General features: G+C 45.5%; 1 protein-coding gene across 1 annotated transcript in view; it reads left to right on the top strand.

Annotated features, from left to right (window-relative positions):
* C6H3orf52 (chromosome 6 C3orf52 homolog) overlaps positions 1–17,499 on the top strand; it is a 31,011-nt gene extending 13,512 nt beyond the window's left edge. The window contains exons 3-6 of the mRNA XM_061193071.1: positions 2,114–2,241; positions 8,071–8,141; positions 11,779–11,960; positions 17,255–17,499. Coding sequence (XP_061049054.1) covers positions 2,114–2,241; positions 8,071–8,141; positions 11,779–11,960; positions 17,255–17,259 — 386 coding nt within the window. The 3' untranslated portion in view covers positions 17,260–17,499. The remainder of the gene's footprint in view (positions 1–2,113; positions 2,242–8,070; positions 8,142–11,778; positions 11,961–17,254) is intronic.
* Positions 17,500–21,640: the final 4,141 nt, after the last annotated feature.

Raw genomic sequence — 21,640 nt, forward strand, 5'->3', positions numbered from 1 at the left:
ATAGAGAGCCCAGAAGTAAACCCATGCACTTATGGTCAATTAGTCTGTGGCAAAGGAGGCAAGAATATACAATGGCAAACCTGGCATTTCTTAGTGCCCTTGAGTTCAGCAGTTCTGTGACTCCTGTATCCATTCTCTGGCATCCTTATTCCTTTCTGAGGCAATGATATCTACTCTGGGAATATATGTGGTGGGTGTAGAGCTCAAAGATACCCATTGCAGCAGTATTTATAAATTGGAAAGATAAAAACACTAAATGGTTTTAGAACATTAGTGCAGCCATTAAATAATCTTTGCAAGGAATTTTAAACACATGGGGAATGGCTTTTGATATGTAAACAGCAACAAAAGAATCAAGACAGATAAGAAATGATGACAACAAACAACAAAAAGCAGTATAGAAACTACCTTCTCATTAAGACCTCAAATATACAATATAAAATATGGGGGGGACCTTTTGATTAAAGAATTATTAGTAATTTTTTTCTTGCTTTGCTACAATTTCCTATACTTTGCAGGTTTTCTGCTTTGAGGGCATAACTTTTATTCTCAGACAAAAATAACATGATGACTTACAACAAATAAGGATGTGGGGATAATTCCCTGTGTTGGGGTCCCCAAGATCACCCCCAGATTTAGTGATTTGCTGGTAAGACTCATAGGACTCAGCATATAGTCATAAAGATGACTGATTTATTACAGCTAAAGGATATAAAGGAAAATATGGAGGCAACCAGGTGCAAGCTTCCAAGAGTCCTTGCCCAGTGCAGTCACACAGAGTGCACTTAATTCCTCCATCAATGAGTTGTGACAACACGTGTGAAATGTTGTCCACCAGGGAAGCTCATTAGAGATTCAGTTTTTATTGGAGTTGGTCGCATAGGCAGGCTCTGCCCGGTACCTACCAAAACTCCAGACTCCCAGAAGGAAAGGAGAGGCTCAGCACAAGCCACACTGTTTCTGCAAACAGTTGAGGCACAGCCAGCCACTCTTACCAGGAAACGTGGGAACACTCCAGAAACCCAAGTTCCAGATTCCAGCCAGGGGCCAACATTGCACTGGCTTTGCTAAGGCTGGCAGCCTCCGGCCCGCTCTGTTAATTCTTCTGCACATTCCCTTGCTCCTCATGCTTCACACTTCAGACTTCCTCAGGGAATAAGGACCAGGACTCTTACTTCCATCATAAACCCAGAATTGATGCCACTGTGGCCTTTTCAGAGTCCAGTAAAAGAGGCTGATAATGTTATGTTTGAGGCGTGGGATTACAGAAAAAAAATTCACGGCAAACACCTGGTTCCAGTCACCCACGCCTTTCTCGGGGCCGGAGAGGTGGTCCCCGAGTGACCCCGGCAGGAAGCCAGGGGAGCATAATTAGTGCCAGCATGCCAGCTTTGAACTCCTGGCTCCAACTTTGTGTGTTTCTCCTTTGGCTCTAACTGCTTAAAAAATCAATTAGCTCAGAGTCCTTAGAACACAAGCAGCCAACTGTTGTCCCAGGAATGTAAGTCCCGTGAGCCCTGGGGCTCTGAGTGCAAACAGGGTGTGTCAACATCCCCCCTCACCGTGGGACATCCTGGAGAGCGATGACTTCATGCTCACGCTCTCAGATTCTAATCCCCAAGCTGTTCTGCTCGATGATGGTCACTTCCTCAGCATGTGTACAGAACCGAAGGGGATTCAGCAAAGTCCCTTGCCCTGCTCCTTGTCCCCCGTCCCCCATCGTTTTCTGGCCCCTCCAGAATGTCTCCAGCGCCTGCCTTGACACCTGTGCATGTAGCTAAGCTACAGGGTCAGTTTAACAAAGGAGTTCATGTTCTTCCCACTTCCTCCCACCGCCCTTCTCCCAGTCTGTGTTCAGTGGAATCTGAGCCCCCCGTGGCGTCAAATAAAACAACAAAATTTATATCGTGATAGAGGCGAGCCCTTGTCTTTATTCAGCCTTACTGAGAAGGGAAAGCATTTTTGCTTATTCTTGCTTACTGTGTCCAGGCTTTATCCTTGATGAATATTCGTTGTTTGTTTTTTAAGTATAGCAGCCAATGGAGTAAATAAATTTATTATTTTATGCATGTGTTTACTTTTACTTTTTATACCACCCCCCCATTCTCTTTAGTAACCTATGTCGATGAGGATGAAAATGAAATACTTGAATTGTCGTCTAATAAAACATTCTTGGTCATGCTAAAGATTCCAGAGGATTGTGTAACTGAAGAGAAATTGCCTGACCTGCTCACGAAAAGGGTAAGATACCTTATGCATTGTTACTGGGTTCTTAGCGTTAGAGTATGAATTCTCCTGGAACACTTGGCTTAGAGCTAGCCGGTAAGTAGCTTCAAGCTTGGATTCTGGATAGTGGCAGACACCGGTGCTTAGAAATGGATTTTCTGTAGTGCAAAGCCAGAGGGAGGAGCCCTGGCCTCCAGCTAAGTGCATCCTGGAGGATAGTGTTCTGTTTCTCATTCTGGTCTTTATACTTGATTCAACCTGAAGTTTCATTGAGGGTCTGCGATGTGCTCGACAGCATGTCCGGTGCCAGGGCCACAAGGTCTGTGCCCTCAGTGGGACCTCACAGTCCAAGTAGAGGAAGCAGTTAAATAGTTATAAACAGTGTGATATGTTCCATCACTGAGATACGTACAGTGTGTTTTGTATAACCATGGAGGTGGGGATGGAGGCACGCAGGGCCTCCTGGAGGAGATGACACTCAGGAAGAATCTTGAAATATGAAGTAGGGGTGTTCCAGATTAGAGAGCAGGGAACACTAGAGGATGTGCCCAGCAGTGCTACGGCCCCTGCATACTGTGTAGTGGACTTGCAGAGGTGAGGCTGAACAGGAGGGGACGGGTCAGATAATGAAGGTTTCTGTGTTCTTTGGCGAGGCCCTGAAAGATTTTAATCTGCAGGCTGACATGGTCAGCTTCTGATTTTAGTTGTTCTGTGTGATGGTGGAAAAACACTGGAAGTAGAGCGCTTAGTTAGAAGGTGTTGCAATAATTTGGGTGACAAATGAGAGAGCCTTGAACTAGGGCAATGTCAGGGGGAGTAATTAAGGTTCAAGTGAGATTTCAGAGGTCTTCTCCCTTAGTAGGACTTCATGGCTGGCTGGATGTGGGTCTGAGGGAGAGCATGGCTCCAGGCTCCTGGTTGGGTGTCCACGTGGGTGGACATCATTCACGGAGCAGGAAATGCAGGAGAATGAGCCTCTGTGCAATAGGGGGGCTCTGCAGCCAGACCATGAGGGTTGGTGGGCAGTCCTGGTCACCTTGTCAAAGACAGGGTGGTTCACAGCCAGACCCAGAAAAGTTTTTGATAAGAAAACCTAAGCAAGACTAGCCTGCTGTCCCTTACCCTCTTCCCTGCAGTTGATAGTTTGAATGGAGTGAGCCCTCTTTATTTGGCTTCCATCTGATTCCATCTAGGTCACCCCAGAGTCAGTTTCTGGGCAGCCAGGTGCATACCGTTTGATTGCCCCTTTGATCACAGGAGTTTGTACCTTGTGAGGATTATTCCAGGTTTCTCTTCCTCCTTCTTTTCCTTGTTTATATCTTATCTGCAGTTCCCTTTTCCTCCTTTCCTGCCACTTGCTTCCAGAGCAAGTTGCTGAGTGAATAGCCTGTTGCTACTTTCCTCTTGGTTGCCTTTTTTTTTTTTTTAATTGTTTGGCCACGCCGCGTGGCATGCGGGATCCTAGTTCCCCTACCGGGGATCGAACCCGCACCCCCTGCAGTGGAAGCTCGGAGTCTTAACCACTGGACCACTAGGGAAGTCCCTTGGGTGCTTTTTTGATTGAGGCCTTTTGCACTGACCGAGCAGAAACCAAGTGAGTCAACATCCACATGTGTCACCTGTTACAGACTGGACACTCTATGTCGAAGGGAACTGGATATTAATCACTCACTTTAAAGCCGTATCTCTTTTGCACAGAAGCAGCCGTGAGCAGATTCTACAGGTGTTTTTAACTCATCACTGTGTAGTGGCTGAGGAACAGGGACTGGCAGATCTCTGGGGCAAGTTCACAGGCCTCTTTGAGCTTGTCCCTGCTCTGATAAACGGAAATCACCGCACTTTCCCTGTATACCCACAGGTGCATATGAGGTGTGTATAAAGAACTTTGTAAAACATTTTTAAAAAGAATTCTCTGATTTGCAGGTGATAAATGTAAGGTGCAGTGAGCTGAAATGACTCCTGCCCCTGGCTTCCCAATCAAATATGTTCAGGAACAAAAATAAGGAACTTTTAGAGATATTACTATCTAATTATCAGGTCAAGAACCCCTTTCTTCCACTTAGGCCAGTTTCCAGAAATTTCTGGACATGGAAGGTAAATGGGAGTGGATATTGAAACACTGTGCCCTCTCTTTTGCTTTACTGTCTTGCTTTTCTAAGCACAGTTTTCCTGGTCCCTCTCATATCTCACTGCCAGTTTCCTTCTCTTAGGGTTGGAGCCAATACTCTGCTTAAGCCAGCCTGTTAGCTCTGTGGTGTCATAGCTCAGCCCACGTGCTTGTTGCAGAATTAGCGTTGGCCCCTCTGATGATGCAGGGAAGGCATCCCTCTTCCTCTGGAAGCTGTTTTCTTTTGTTTTTTTTTTAACATTATCACTTTTTAAAAAGTTGAGGTATAGTTGATATACAGTATTATAAGTTTCAGGTGTACAACATAGTGATTCACAGTTTTTAAGGTTACACTCCAATTATAGTTATTATAAAATATTGGCTGTATTCCCTGTGCTGTACAATATATCCTTTTAGTTTATTTATTTTATACATAGTAGTTTGTACCTCTTAATCCCCTACCCCCATCTTGCCTCTCCCCGCTTCCTTCTCCCCACTGGTAACCACTAGTTTGTTCTCTGTATCTGTGAGTCTGTTTCTTTTTTGTTATATTCACTAGTTTGTTTTATTTTTTACATTCCACATATAATTGTTGTCTTACAGTATTTGTCTTTCTCTGTCTGACTTATTTCACTTAGCATAATACCCTCAAAGTCCATCCGTGTTGCTGCAGATGGCAAAATTTCATTCTTTTTTATGGCTGAGTAATATTCCGTTGTCTGTATATACCACATCTTCTTGATCCATTCATCTGTTGATGGACTCTTAGGTTGCTTCCATATCTTGGCTATTGTAAATAATTGGAAGCTGGTTTTTGATGAGCCACTGTACCTGACTCTGGTGATCAGCTCACTGGGCTCTGAGCTCAGTTTGTACCCAGCCTCATAGGCATAGTGTGAGAGACACCAGAGCAAGGGGTGAGGAGCCCCTCTTTTCACTTTTTTGGTCCCAAAGTGGGTAGTGTGGTTAACAGCTCCTAAATATGTAAATATGTCCTAATTATAGCAGGGGACCATGCCACCAAAAAGAATGTTAGAGTGGACACTGAAAGTGATCTAGTATACCACTCCATCTCTTAACATAAAATTTTAACTTAAAATTTTTTCTGAGTACCTACTATATGCAAAACACAGTGATTAGGGCCCTAAGGATTAATAAAGGAAGGATGAGAGGGAGGGAAAAAAGAAGGAAGGACAAACATAATTCCTGACATAAGAAGCTCAATCTAAAAGGAAGAGAGTGGCATTATTGTTGTTATTGTTGTTATTGTTTTCAGCTCTTGAAAAATAATCCTATCTATGGCATCCTCATCTTCTTCCCTGTCCTTCTGAGCAGCCTTGGGAGAGCCACTTTCCAACCTCCCGGGTTTTCTAAATGACTGTCGGCCTGTTGGCAATATTCTTTTCTCTGGGGCTCAAAAACTATAAGATGACCCAGTCGTTTTCCCCCAAAGTTCTTAACACTTTATGCTACTTTCCTCCTTGATATTCAGAAGGAGACACTTTCCTCCTTGCTTCATCTCCACTGGGTGGTGTGATAAAACATGAGGAAGCTGGCCTTAGTGTCTGTAACATCTAGGATTGAATCCCTTTACTAGCAGAGTGGCCTGGGCCATGTTTTGTAACCTCCCCGAATGCCTGGATTTTTTTTCTTTTTTGATCAGTGAGAAAGGGAGAGATAGCAGAGATAGCAATGCCTCTTGTGTCAGATTCTTATGCAGATCATAGCAATAGTGACAGGATTAGAGGAGGTGCTCTAATCCCCTCTGCTCTACCTTGGAGAGAATGAATTGTCACCAGTGAGTTAAATGGGAGGGAAATATGGATGCAGCCTCCATGAGATTCCGCTTGGCATGGGTGGGAGACAGGTGGGCAAGTTTTCCTCGGGGATAGTTCTGCTGTTTGCTGCTGGATAAAACAGTGAGGCACCGAGCCGTGATGGGTGCCGCGGGGCGTGCCAGGCTCAGCATGGGGGAAACCGTGGGTGTGGAATTTCTAGAACAACGTCAGGGCTGAGGCTTCAGGCCGGCAGGAGTGGGCCTGGCTGGGCTCTCAGAGGCCTGGCCGTGGGCTTGCTTCCAGCCTCAGAGCTGGGTGCCTGCTGGGTGGTGTACCCAGATCCCAGCACTGTCCTCCTGCCTGCTAAGAACAAGGCATTTAACTTTCAAAGTAAATTTTAAAGAGATGCAACGTAAATACATTCAGCCACAAGTTCTCGGGGTACTATAGGTGAGAATTCACATCTCTGAAACATGATGAAAAGACTAATCAAAGACTGGGAGAAGATATTTATGACACAAACCCAACAGCTAGTGTTCAGAATGTAACACCAATCAGTTTGGATAAGAAAAAGACAACCCAAGAGAAAGACAGGGCACTAATAGGCAATTCAAAGGTGAGAAATCCCACAGAGTTAATAAACACACAAAAAGATACTCAACCTCACTAGAAAGGGAGACATTGCCAATGAAAACGATGTAAAACACGATGTTATACTCATCAGATTGGCAAAAATGGAAAAATCTGGTAACATTAAATGCTGGCAAGGCTGTGGGAAATAGAGCATTTATACATTGCTGGGAGGGGAGTGAAATGGAGAGCAATTCAGAAAGACTTAGTTAAGGTGGAGATGTGCTAACTCTTGGACCCAAGTCCATCTCTTGGTATACGGCCCAGGGAAACTCTTACCTGTATAAGAAGAGAGGCTCAGAGAGGTTCAAGCATGATCACCTCAGCATAGTTTGTAGCAGGAGAAAATCGGAAACAAAGCCCATGGCCACCAGGAGGGGAAGGGATGAGGTGGAGAAGTCATTTCATGGAATCCTTGCAGAGTTAGGAGTCGGATTGAATGACCTCCATCTAGATGTACCATTATGGGTAAACCTCAAGTGTGATTTTGAGTGAAAAAAAGCAAGTCAGAGAAGATTATGTAGAATATGGTATGTTTTATTTGAATAAAAATGTGCATTAAATTTATGTATAGTTATGATTACACAGGGGAGCGTTAGATTTATAAAAACATGCATGGAAGGGGTACATGCCAGCTTCAGGACACTGGTTAGTAGTGGGGAGGGAGGAGGAAAAACAGAATAGTGTGTAGGAATAGCTTTAGCTGTGTTGGGTTTCTTCACGTAAAGGGCTCAACTAAATATGGTAAAATGTGAAGGCATGAAACCTGGGTAGTTGGGAACACAGATGTCATTATTTTTTATGGTTGCAACACTTCATGGATAAAATAAGAGCTCCGTATCTTTGCCATTGTTCCCCCACTTGGTCCCATTATGCAGAAACAGCGTGGCTCTTTCTCCTTGGAGTGAAGCTCTGGAGAAAGGAGAGAAGAGGCCCTTGTTCGGTGATGTACAGGGCCCTGAGCGGCCTGGTTTGCAGTCTTCCTAGCCCCGCAGGGGTTCCCTCCTGCCCATGGCGCTTCGGGTCTGTGTGGGCCCAGGCTGCCGACCAGTAAGGCTACAGGTCTCAGTGCAACATATGAGATGTTGAAAATCCCAGCCTGGTCACTTGGTCCTTACAAGTGAGATCCCTTGAAATGAATGCTAACTTAAATTTTGGTTGGTGACGGGCCCACCCCTTTCTGTTTCTTCATCCAGAGCCTCTAGGTAAGTTAATTCCTCCCTAGAGTTGGATCTCCTTTGCTTAGGAGTAGTTTTGCTTCCTCAGGTGATATGCAGTATGATCTGGCAGTAATGTGTGTGGTTGTTAATTTGGCCCTGTTTGTTTTAGCTCACAGATGTGTACAGTTCATCACCAGCTCTGAGCCGTTACTTTACTTCAGTTGAAATCATAGACTTCAGGTAAGAATGTGGAGCATTACGTGCTGGTGTCTCTCTGGAAATCGACACTCATCGCTAGTTACCAAAAAGGACTACCCTAATCTCAAAGCACGGAGGGGACCAACGGAAGACAGAACCATAGTGTCAGTGCCGGGAGGGTCTTTGGAGGCCAACTAGCTCAATGCCCTTATTTTACGAAGGAAAAAAATGAAACCCAGATAAATTATATGACTCAACACAGTAACAGGGAATAGAGGAAAAGCCCAGACAAACCATTTCTGTTTCCCAGCAGATGCTCGAATAAGCTAAGAGTAGAAATAGAAATAGATCTCAGATAGTGATGTGATTATGTACTGGCTTTTGCTTTTGAGGACCACAAGTCATATACAAGTTCATGCTCCTTGTATAATATTAAAAAATAAAGATACATGCTACCGGAAAAGTACACATCCTGCCTTCCCCTGCCCCACTACCTCTGGACACTTCATGTGCCAATCAATTCCACAGTGAATTCCGATCCCTTCTACAAAATGAACAACAATCACTGGTTTGTGTGATTTCTTCTGTGCCTGTATTTACCATATATACTTTGTGTATTATACGTGTGAAACATATACGCATGCATATGTGTTGTTTCCTTTTTAGTTTCCTCCTAATCTCTAATGTTTTTATATATGTCTATAGACACTTAGGTAAAAGTGTGTATGTATGTAGAAGAGTCATTTGATTATCCTTTTATATTGTTAGGACAAGATTTACAAGGCAAAGCTTTATTACCTGCTGTGCCTAAGATATCCCTGGAATGTGACCATCAAAGGCAATTTTACATTGAGGTTCCTCCTCTCAAACCATAAATTTCCCAAATCTGGGAGGGGAAGCACATGAAGCAATGGTGCACAGTGGGGTAAGACCAAAGGGATCTGGGGTCTGAAAACACAGTGGCAGGTTGCCTTGTCAACAACACTATTCCTCCTTCTTTATGGACCCCCAGTATGCATGCTACCTTATGGTGACACTTTTTTTTTTTTTTTTTTTTACTTCGGGTTTATTTATTTATTTATGGCTGTGTTGGGTCTTCATTTCTGTGCAAGGGCTTTCTCTAGTTGCGGCAAGTGGGGGCCACTCTTCATCGCGGTGCGCGGGCCTCTCATTATCGCGGCCCCTCTTGTTGCGGAGCACAGGCTCCAGACGCGCAGGCTCAGTAATTGTGGCTCACGGGCCTAGTTGCTCCGCAGCATGTGGGATCTTCCCAGACCAGGGCTCGAACCCGTGTCCCCTGCATTGGCAGGCAGATTCTCAACCACTGCGCCACCAGGGAAGCCCTATGGCGACACTTTTGACCTAGCCTATTTTATTCATAAATTACTGGTATTAAAACGCCAATAGAAAAGGGAGAAATGCATAATCAGACCCAACTTTCCTCTGTGTGCTTGCCCTAACTTACAGTTCAAAGACAGAGGTGAGAGAGGAAGGATATTCAGAGCGTAAAGGGTCTTACCAAGAATCCAGCCCATATTACGGGTCTAGAGGAGGTGGGATTGCATAATGGGTTGGGGTATAAACACTGAGAAAAACCCATCAGGAAACTGAGTAAAACAAAATCTGAAGAGTAACATGAGAGAATCTATTTTTTAAAGTTATTTGAAAGAAAAACCCAAGGGTTTTAGGATTTTTGGATAAAGAAATTCTGCTGGGAAACATTTTTGTTTCATTTTTTAAAGTCCAGACAGAGTTTCAACAGTGTGGAGCTGAGAAACAAATGCATTGCCTCCAAAGCCTGCTGCCTCATGTGGGCAGGAAGGAAGCAGCTGAATCCCTGGCAGACCGGCTTGTATCCACGGTGGATCCCATCCTCAGTCCCAGCAGGAACCTGGGAAAATGTCCTTTGGTTCATCAGCTTCTGGGCCCACTGTAGTGGTGGGCAGCTGAGGCAAAGCTCACAGGGTTCTCTGCTTCCCTGAAAAATCCCTCCTCTCCCCTCAAAATTCAGCCGTATGTCAGTTCCTCCAGTGACCTGACTTGGACGGATTAGGAGGGGCTGGCCAGGCCAGGTTAGGCAGCATGACCCTCTCATTCCGCTTCTGGCCTGGTCTTCTGCAAGTCAGCCTCTGCTCCTTTCTGTTAGCAAACCCCAGTCCTTGCCTGTGGGTGTGCAGGGTGGCTGCGTGTCAAGATGTTGACCATCATTAGCTATAAGTAGAGGGTGAAGCACAGGGAACAAGCAGTGGCACCTGCAAACCAGAGTAGCTGGCTTAGAGTTTGAAAGCACATTTTCACCTGTCTGTAGAGGCATCCTTGAAACTGTGAATTCCTCTAGAGTCCCGAGTGTACGTTATTTGTATGAACCTCAGGGTTTGGCACACCTCTTGGCCGTAGTGGAGTTTATAAACTCAACTGTCAGCGCATCAGTCTAAGAGTATTGGCCTATGTGACCTCTGGCCACAAGAGGGAGCTCTTTGCCAGTCATTGGCAGGGACAGTGTTCTGATTCACTCCTGGGACTGGCTTGTCTGCAAAACTTGCCCTTAAGTAAAATAGCTAGTGGGAAGCAGCCGCATAGCACAGGGAGGTCAGCTCGGAGCTTTGTGACCACCTAGAGGGGTGGGATAGGGAGGGTGGGAGGGAGGGAGACGCAAGAGGGAAGAGATATGGGGATATATGTATATGTATAACTGATTCACTTTGTTATAAAGCAGAAACTAACACACCATTGTAAAGCAATTATACTCCAATAAAGATGTTAATAAAAAAAATTAAAAAAAAAATAAAAACAAACAAACAAAAGATGTTAAAAAAACCCCCCAAAAACCAAAAACAAACTTGCCCTTGGGTGAGGGTCTCAGATGTGGCCACTCTTAAATATTTTATTGCTGGCTCTTACTCTGGACCTTTTTAAAAAATCTAGGCCTTCTTGAACCAAAGGATATCTGTTGAGAAATCTAAATGTTAAGGTAGCATTTAACAAGCTGTATAGACTGTTGATTAGCTGAGGATAGCCTCATGATTATTTTTATTTTAGAAATGGGGAAGTATGTTCTAAGAAGATGAAAACTCCCTTTCCTTAGGTCCCCTTACTGAGAGTTGCAAAGCCTTAGGAAGTGGAAATGGGACAGAAAAAGTTTCTCACTTTGGGGACAAACCAGGGAGGTATGATTTGCTGCTGGTACCCAGGGCCATCTCTGAGAGTTTCGGAGTCTGCATCCAGCCGATGGCAGGGAGCTTTGGGCCCTACCTCGAACATTTTATAGGTTAAGTAATGAACTGGTTAAACTGAGTAGCTCTGACACGCACTTGTTGGGGTAGGGAGAGGCTGTGGTGTGAGAACAGGGAAAAAAGGGGTTCCCTGGCCTGCCTCAGGGGTAAAGCCTGGTGTTGGGCAGCTCTTGGAGCCTCGTTGACATTAGCTGAGTCAGTATCTCCCCTGCATGGCCTCTCCTGGCGGACTCCTAGGGGATGGGTTCTAGGTGGAAGGAGGAGGTTAGGATCACCTTTGTGTGATGGATGCATTGATGAGGGGCTTCTAGGGCAGTACACTCTTTGCTCTTTTGTCCTGGGAGGGAATGCAGAACTAAAAAGATGTTTTTCCTAAGATCAGTTTCCTGAGTTGCAGTGTGATTCTGTTGATATTTTTAACTGTCTCTGTTTGGTTTGCGTTTCAGTGGTGAAAACGCCACAATAACCTACCACTTGCACTTTGGGTTTCCGTCGAAAGACCACAACTTTATGAAGTACGTGATGAGTGAGGAGTTGGTGCTGGGCGTTTTGCAGCAGGATTTCCATGATCAGAACGTGTCCGGTTGTGAGACTCTGGGGCTTGATCCAGCGTCCCTCCGGTTCTCTGGTAAGTCGAGCACATCAGAAGGCAGAGCTGTGATGATAAACAAGTGAACCAGACAGGGCAGATGGCTCGATTTGCTTTCTAAGCAGGTGATGTTCCACGCTCCGTGGAGGTCACCCAGTCCCTGCCGTCCGTGAGCAGACAGAGCAACTGGAAAAAATGTTACGGAAACAGCTAAACTATAAACATGAGGGTTGCTACGTGTTTCCTTGCTGTGGTTCACCCACATTCTAAGCCCCATATCCCACATCGCAGTATCATTAGAAACCTTCATGGAAACACTGTGGTCTCACAAGAGAAGCAAGTGCTGAAGAGTTTGAAGTAAACGATATAGTTAAGTTGTTGAAAGATGACCTCAGTATGGGGAATCTATCTCTTTTTCTATTGAAGGCCACTGAGTCCATTAAGACAGGGGTCCCCAACCCCCCGGGCTGCCGACCAGTACCGGTCCGTGGCCTGTTAGGAGGCGGGCCGCATAGTAGGAAGTGAGCGGCAGGCGAGCGAGCGAAGCTTCATCTGCCGCCCCCCAGTGCTCCCCCAGCGCTCCCCCAGCGCTCCCCCATTGCTCCCCCAGTGCTCCCCCATCGCTCCCCCAGCGCTCCCCCATCGCTCCCCATCTCTCGCATTACCGCCTGAAACACCCCCCCCCCCGACTCCCACCTCCACCCCCAGTCTGTGGAAAAGTCGTCTTCCATGAAGCCGGTCCCTGGTGCCAAAAAGTTGGGGACCGCTGCATTAAGATATTAATAGAGGGACATAAAAAGACAAGTTTGTCTCTTTCCGTAGAAGATTGTAATACATTTACTCATCCACTTTTAAAACTAAGAAAAGGATGGGGAAATGGATATGTTTTTTAACAAGCATAGAAGATACCCGACTTGTCAGAATCTGAGAACGTTGTACAAAACCTGCCAGAAAGGAAGGTGGAAAGGTGAGATGACCGCCAGCCTTCGAGACCTCCTTCCCTCATGTCTGTCTGCACTGAGCTTTGGCCTTACTTCCCATTCGTCTTCTCATTTCCCACTTCTGATTCCTCACTTGGAGAGGTTTTAGCTCTTGTTTAATGCCAACAGTCTTGGATGTTTTTTCACCCACAACCCATCAGAAACACTCTGCACATCAGCAGCGGTAAATACTAGTTGAATGAATGAAAAAGGTGAACGAGAAGGAGTTGTGGTGAGCGGCAGGCATGGGGCCAGCAGCCGAGGGTCAGGAGAGTGCAACAGATTATAAAGCACACATGTTACCACACGGTGTGAGAAGAGGCATTTATTGTGATGACGCTTGATTCTTGGGAACGGAAAGTGGAAGTGGACTGATCTTGGCCTAGGAAGGCAGAGAGTTTTTTTTTTTTTTTTTAAACAGTTTCACTTAATTTTTATTTATTTATTTATGGCTGTGTTGGGTCTTTGTTTCTGTGCGAGGGCTTTCTCCATTTGCGGCAAGTGGGGGCCACTCTTCATCGCAGTGCGCGGGCCTCTCACTATCGCGGCCTCTCTTGTTGCGGAGCACAGGCTCCAGACGCGCAGGCTCAGTAATTGTGGCTCACGGGCCCAGCGGCTCCGCGGCATGTGGGATCCTCCCCGACCAGGGCTCGAACCCGTGTCCCCTGCATTGGCAGGCAGATTCTTAACCACTGCGCGACCAGGGAAGCCCCAGAGAGTTTTATAAAGCAGTTCTTAAAGCTTTCTTTTTCCCAAATGAATAAAAGGAATGACGTTCAGAGGGCCAACTTTTAGCTCACTGGGAAAGTCACATCAATGAATAGTTTCTTCCCTGAGCCTCTAAATAAATGAAGTGTGTCTCTGGGCCAGGCAGATAACATACTGTGTGGAGTGAAGAGGTTCTGCCCCCTGTACAGGAATTTTAGAAAGAAAGAAGGGGTGAGGGAGAGGGAGAGAAGGAAGGAAGGAAGGACCTTTCAGCCCACTCCTGTGTACGGCAGAGAGAGGGGAGGCCCACCCTGCCTGCTGCGTGGTGACTGACCTTGACTTCCTGAGCCTCCTCTAAAGCTGTGGTCACCAGCACTTTCTAAATGAAGGCCAGGGGGTGGGAGGAGGGTGAGACAAGGTTGAGGATGATTATGAGGCTGGCAGGTCCGCGTTCTGAGGGCAGGTGGCTTATGAGGCCTGACACAAGACCTGGAACTGAACCTCAGACTCTGCATCGGGGATGCAGGCCTGAGTGACGCTGTTTCTGCCCCTCAGGAGATGGTACTCTTTCTCTCAGGCATTTTTCCTGGGGATGGGGGTTTCTGTGACCCCCCCGCTCACCTTGCAGAGCATGGGCGGTGTTTGATATTTTCAGGAGTATGAGTATCAGTCCCTTCTCAAGTAGAAGGGTAGACAGTGACCATTTGGGAAGTGAGGAAGGAAGAAGAGAGATGCAGAGAAGGCAGGGAGGCAGAGGGAGGGGCAGCTCAGAGCGAAGTCCAGAGGGAGGGAAGAGAGGGGTGTGAGGCCTCTGGGAGGGGCCAGTGAGGCCCGGGGGTACTGACGCCAGCAACCTGTGTTTGTCGGCGCGGTGGGCTTGGCGAGGTATTCCCCCGCTCCTGTGCGGAGCTGGGCAGGCGCTGTCCCACAAAGATGATATTCTGATTCTTCAAAGAGCAAAGTTTGTTTTTGTTTTTAAATATAAATCTGATTCTTTTTTTTTTTTAATTAATTAATTAATTTATTTATTTTTGGCTGTGTTGGGTTTTCGTTTCTGTGCGAGAGCTTTCTCTAGTTGCGGCGAGCGGGGGCCACTCTTCATCGCAGTGCGCGGGCCTCTCACTACCGCGGCCTCCCTTGTTGCGGAGCACAGGCTCCAGACGCGCAGGCTCAGTAGTTGTGGCTCACGGGCCTAGTTGCTCCGTGGCATGTGGGATCTTCCCAGACTAGGGTTCGAACCCGTGTCCCCTGCATTGGCAGGCAGACTCTCAACCACTGGGCCACCAGGGAAGCCCTGTTATTTTTTTTTTTAACGTTTTCCTCTTTTTAAAAAAAATTTATTTTATTGAAGTATAGTCGATTTACAATGTTGTGTTAATTTCTGCTGAACAGCAAAGTGATTCAGTTATACATATATATACATTCTTTCTCATATTCTTTTCCATTATGGTTTATCACAAGATATTGACTATAGTTCCCTGTGCTGTACAGTAGGGCCTTGTTTATCCATCTCATATGTAATAGTTGCATCTGCTAATCCCGACCTTCCTTCCCTCCACCACCCCCATCCCCCTTGGCAACCACAATTCTGTTCTACAAAGAGCAAAGGTTCTTAAAATTCTTTGGCTCATATGCCCCTTAGAGAATTGGGAGACAGCCTTGTAACTTCTCCGGGGGAAAAAATGCACACACTCTTCCCCCTGAATTTTACAATTTCAGGAATTCCAAGGATTCCCTGGAGCCGGGCTGCAGTTCCTTTGGGGTTCCTGTGTGTGTGCTGAAGAGTCAGAACCTTAAATTAGCTTGTAATTTGGATTCCTCAGGGATTTTGTGTGTATTTCTCATCCTCTAATTTGGCAATACGACAACTCTTTGGCCTAACTGCAGGCATGTTGATGCCTTCTACAAATAAAAACTTCCCTTAATATTAGAGTCATAAGTGAATTTTTAAATTTATATTTTCTTCCAACCTTATTGAGATATAAGTAACCAATAGCACTGTGTTAGTTTGAGGGGTACAGCATAATGACTTGGCACATGTATTAGGAAATGACTGCTGTGATAAGTGTAGTTAACAGCCATCATCATCACCTCGTATAGTTACAAAAGTTTCTTTTCCCTCCTTAGGAGAACTTTGTGGATCTACTCTCTTAGCAGCTTTCAAAGGTACCCTGCAGCAGTGTTAATGATAGTCACCATGCTGTACATTGCATCCCCAGGACTGATTTATCTTGTAATAATAGGAAGTTTGTGCCTTTTGACCACCTTCATCCAATTCCCACTCCTCCACACCCCACCCCTGGCAACCACCAATCTGATCTCTTTTTCTATGAGTTTGGTTTTTTAAGATTCCACATATAAGTGAGATCCTGCAGTATCTGTCTCTCTCTGTCTGACTTATTTCACTTGGCATAATGTCCTCAAGGTTAAGGGAATTTTTTTATTGGATCACTGCCCCCACCCCCCTTCTACCTCTGAGCTTCTTCACCTAGTGGAGGGAGGGGTCCAGGGACAAGGAGGGGAAATCTGTTTTACAATGTAAAACAGCTGCATGAGTTATTTTGGACGTGGGGTAAGTTATTTTGTAGTGTTTTCTGACATGTGAGGGAGTTAACCAGTAGACCGAGTAAGGAACAAAAGCAAAAACTGATTAATGTGAGAGAGAAGAGGAAAAAGCTCTAGGCAATGAGAATAGTGAATCTCGTTTGCACAGATTTGGGGTAAACGGATGGGCTGGCTGCTGGCAGAGAGCCCAGTGTATGCATTCTGCCCTCGAAAGGACTGCCTGGGGTGTCGAGGGAAAACATTTAGGTTGTTTATAGATTCCCCAGGAAACACAGAGTTTATAGCCAAAGAGCACTGCTTCTCAGCCAGGACAACTTTGCCCGCTCCAAGGTATTTGGCAAAGTCCAGAGACATTGCAGTTGTCACAATTGGGAGTGTTTGTGGGAAACTAGCATCTAGTGGGAAGAGGCCAGAAGGATTTTTCTAAACCTCTTACAATGCACAGGACAGCTCCTGATGGCAAAGAATGATCCAGCCCCAAACATCAACTGCCAGAACCCTGCTGTGGCACACGTGGGTCCCCTATGTCCTGTCCCGAGTCATTGTCTGGGTACCTCTGCTTTAGTCAGGCCAGCTGTGCGCCACTTCCCTCATCAAAATGCCTCGCTGAATATTGTGCTGTATTAAAAATGAAAATTTAGAGGTATTTTTATGGTTAGATTTTGAAAAAAAGACTGTTAAAATGTCCTCTGCATCCAAAAGGCCTCGTCAAAATGTTATTTATCATGAATTATACCGAAGCAAATAAGCAAACAATGTAATTTGCCTTTTGAAAGGAATTCAGAGTTGTGTGCATCTGCGTGCATGCGTGCGTGTGTGCGCGCGCACGTGTGCGCCTCTGCATGTGTGCGTGCGTGTGCTCATGTGTGCCTCTGCGTGTGCGCGTGTGTGCATGCGTGTGTGCGCGTGCATGCGTGTGTGTGTGTTGCCTGAAGAGTAAACCTCCCCTGTTAGGAATTTACAGATATTCCACTTCTACGTTAGAGTTTATAATCAAACCCAATGAAATAAAATAAAAACATAAATGTTTAGAATAACCATGCTTTTTAAAAAAATGGTGACTTTGTATTTTCTTTTCAGAATGAAGTGGTTGAGGTCGATCTGTGTCTGAAAGCAGCACACCACTGAACTTTGGGATGAGGAGAATTCATTCCGTTTTACAGAAGAGATCCTGTGAATTAACGTAGAAGGGCTCACAGTGACTACAGGGCTGGAGACGGCCCTTTTTCTCCTGATTCTGCACAGAGTCTGGCACTACGTCCAGCAAAACAGCACCCAGGGCTGCCCCAGCTGGGTCCAGATGGGGCGGGGTGACCAGGCGGCGGGTAGACCTGCAGGGCCAGGTCGCTGCTGGTCTTGAAGCACTCTCTGCCTCCACCCACACGTGGACACGCTGTCTTCAGGGTAAGGGTGGCCTTTGAGGCAGGATCCCGCCAGCCTGAGCCCGTGGCGAGAGAATGGGGAGAGGCGAGGTGAGGGAGAGCTGAGCCAATCGCTCCCTGAAATCCTCCGTCCCACCCCGATGTCTGATCTACCGCCAAGCAAGGCTGTGAGGAAAAGGCAGGCATTTCACCAGATGTAAGCAGCATCCTCTGTGTCTCCTTCCATATCTGCATATCTCAGCAAACTAGCCTTGGCACTCCATCCAATGTTACGTAGAGCTACAGAAATGAGGTGTGTGTTTCTTATTTCCCTTCTGTGTATAGTTCCTGCGACTCCTGAACACCTCTTACGGAAACACGGGTCCATGTTAGTTTTGAACACATAACTCTCATTTTGGATGGTTTCTCCATTTATATTTTCATCAACTTTCATCAGAGAATCATTAAGACTGCTTACCGTCTGCTCTAGGTAGTACATGTTGGTTTTTGTTGTCCAGAGTCACTAGCCTTCCTGTAGGATTCAGTGTCTTCAGGCACTGATTGTGTATCTTATTGAAGATAGTTGTGAAACAGGAAGAACCACGCTCAGAAATAAACTGCTGGAAGTTTAACGTCAGATCCTTTTGTGGGGGTGAGGGTGGAGTGAACAAGAGCGACTCTATCGGTCGTCTACGGATATAGAATTACCTGTCATGAGGGAACGAAGTGTCTTGTTAGGAAAATGGCTTTGCTGGAAATTTCCAGGAGAGTTTTGTGGTCATGTAATGAGAGGTTCTCAGCCTCAGTATCTCAGTTAAATTGGCCCTGGGTGGACGTCAGGCTGGAGGCAGCTGCTTTCCGGGATGTGTTGGAGTACGAGTCTCAGGCTAGATTCGCCTGGGGCTCTTTATGACCCAGGACTCTGCATAACGTGAATGTGCTTTGCTATTTAACTAAAAGATAACATTGTGTTTCATTTTGAGGATAGTTCCTCCAACTAGTGAAACAGGTGAATTTCCCTTCTTCCTCTTATTTTATATGTCAAACCTAAACCTTCATGTTTGTACTTTTAAGAAAATAATGAAGAACTTTATTTTTGCCTCCGCATTGCCACGTTGACCTTTGCTTCATAGGGGTTGACTCTCCAGGGCTAGGATTTGGGTTGGCATGTTCTCGCAGTAAATGGTGTTGGAAGTGACCTTTTCATTTCCCCAAGGGCAGCTTCCCCTTCTGAGTGAGTAAGATTGAACTGGGCTGGCCTGTGTCTTCCTCTCCCTGTTCCTGTTGCCAGGGGAGCAGGGGAGCCGGCTCTCCTCTCCACTTCCTCCCCCCCCCCCCCCCCCCCCGGGGCCCCGCAGGCAGGACCAGGTGTCTGAAGAGCCTGGGGCTGGAAGGAAGGACTGTTTCCTGTCTGGAGGCAGGACCGGGTTTGGTTCTGATCTTCCCTTCTCTTTTGGAAACCACCAAGATGCAGGCACCTTGTCTTGGGTTCTGACCACTTGAAAGTCATAGAGAGGATTTTCTGTGAGTTTGACTCTTCTGCCCAAATGGTGTGGAAAGAGCTGAACTTTGTGACTAGAGCGTTTTGAGGTGTTTGGGGGAAAATGGCACTTATATACTGTTGTGCTATAGGAGATGAATTGATTGGCCATCACACATCTTCATGAAGAGCATAATGAAGGTACATAAGAAGGTTTCAACGAATATCTGTGGTATTACTGAAAGGCTTTCTTTGTTTGTTTTGTTCTGTTTTGTTTTGTTTTTTTGGCCACGCGGCTTGTGGGATCCTAGTTCCCCGACCAGGGATCTAACCCAGGCCCTCAGCAGTGGAAGAGCAGAGTCTTAACCACTGGACCACCAGGGAAGTCCCTAACTGAAGGATTTGAGAAAAAAAACTGGTCTTTTCTGGGAGTCACTTAGGTACAGGCAGAAAGGATACAGCCAGATCAGGGGAACCTGCCCCTCCTCCCATTACCGACAAAAATTCTAGCCATGTGTCCTATTCTTTTCTCCCTTTCAATTTAACTTAGTTCTGCAGATTTTTTAATGATCTGTGTTGCAAAAGGCTACAGAATATACCAATGAAGAAGAGGATGATAATAAGGAAAAAAGCCACTGGTCTTATTAGGGAGTCAGGCTCTGCACAGATGAAACAGGAAACAGCAGGAAAAAATAGGTGTTAAAAATAAATAAAGACAAACTGCAGGGTTGTGTGATGGTCAGAGAAAAGGGTGAAAAGTATAGTTTAATGGGAGAAGGCTTTGCCTAGGAAGTAGGACTGGAGCTGAACCTTGAAGCAATGGTGGGATTTGAATAAACAGATTTGCTTTCCTTTATACATGTTTGTGTCTTAGCATGAGCTGCATGTTTTCTCCTTTCGCCTTTAGATGTGGACTCTGGACATGGATTCTGCCCTATTCAGAGTCTGATTAGTGCTGAGAAAAATGGGAGAAATCTCTATGTCTTCCCTTCTCTGCTCCCATTACTGTTTCATTGTTTTAAAATAAGCTAATTTACACTATTACTGCATTGCTAGCAGCAATTTTTCCTTTATGATTAAAGTTCATTATCCCCTTAGCAACAGAAGGCAGCCCTCTCATCTTATAGTTAGGAAACCAAGGTCTGGAGAGGTGGAAGGACCAGCCCAGAATTCCACAACTTCGGGGAGCAAAGTCCAGCCTAGTGGGCAACCACACATGATCAATGGCCTCCAACTGGTGGGCACCCCAGGGTCATGCTCAGTTCAGGCTTGGCTACCATCTGGGAATCCATGAGGAGCACAGGTGGTGAGGGGGAAGGGATGGGTTGAGAGCTGTGATTATCAGACTGTACAAGAGTCTCTGGGGTGATAATGACCACTCAACGCTTCACCCAGTGCCTCGCAAAGGAACCCTCTGTTAGGAAAGCGGGAGAGACTTACACAGATCCATTTACCAGCTGACAGAACCGAGACACACTCTGATCAAGTGGCTTTCAAGTAGCTTTCTGAACTCAGTAGGTTGGCTTGGAGAAGAACAGAGTCAGATAAATGTAAACAGAATCTCCTTTTTCTCTGAAGGCTCCTGTGGAATCTTGGGGACTCAACTTTCCTGTTCTACCTATGCCTTTCCATTCCTGAGCATATTTGAAGCATCTGTCACCCAAGGTTGTCTTAAAAACGTGAGCATTTGAATTTATTTGTTGTCAACGGTAGGTTTCCCTGACCTATCTTTGTCTTCTTCTGTTTTATGTAAGAATTTATTCACAGACTGAGAGATTATTTATAGCTACTAGTATGAACTTAAAGCAGAAACCACAAAGCCTGCAGATACTGCATAAAATATGCCTCTGTGAACTTTGGCTATGTATAGTTTTAAGATCAACATCAGGGAGGGGAATTTTCTGATTATGTGTGTGACTTAAGGGACCAATTTAAATCCTCAGTCTCAGTTTCTTATCAAGAACAGGAATTCTTTAACTTAGGGGTTGCATCCCCAACCCCTTGAAATTGTATACAGATATTTGTGTTTGTGTGTGTGTGTGAATGTACATTTTCTGTAAAGAGGGTACCCTGCTTTCATCAGAAATCCTGAAATCTATGGAAAATAGATCAGCATTATATACAACCCTAGTAGGTATTTCAAAGCACTCCCAAAGGGTTCTCCTGCTCAAAAATAATTCCCTTTCAAAATCCCTCTAAATTTCATTATAAGAACAATTTTCTTTGTTTAAGCATTTATACTTAACATGTTCCCTATAAAACATATTTGGGACAAGTAATTCTTTCATGGGGTAAGACTCAAACAACTACAGCTTATCATGTGGTACTAAGAATATTTAAACCAATCAACTTCCACAGTGGTCCAACGTCCAAGTGAAAAATCCCAGTGTAAACCCCAGCAATTTTGTGTTTCTGCCTCACTGCAAGAGTGCCAGGTGGCACTGCATCACCAAGCACATCAGCACATGTTTTTCTATAGACATCATAAAGAGTTTTGTATCCCTTTACTCTTTGATATCGTTTGTTCAGAATCTGTGACAGATGATGTACATACATTGAATATAATGCTCCTGCTTATGGGTGATGGAATTGAGCCTCCAATTTACGTACTCAAGTTCTCAGAGG

This window comes from Eubalaena glacialis, chromosome 6 (assembly GCF_028564815.1).
Source record: "Eubalaena glacialis isolate mEubGla1 chromosome 6, mEubGla1.1.hap2.+ XY, whole genome shotgun sequence".
NCBI classification, from domain to species: domain Eukaryota; kingdom Metazoa; phylum Chordata; class Mammalia; order Artiodactyla; family Balaenidae; genus Eubalaena; species Eubalaena glacialis.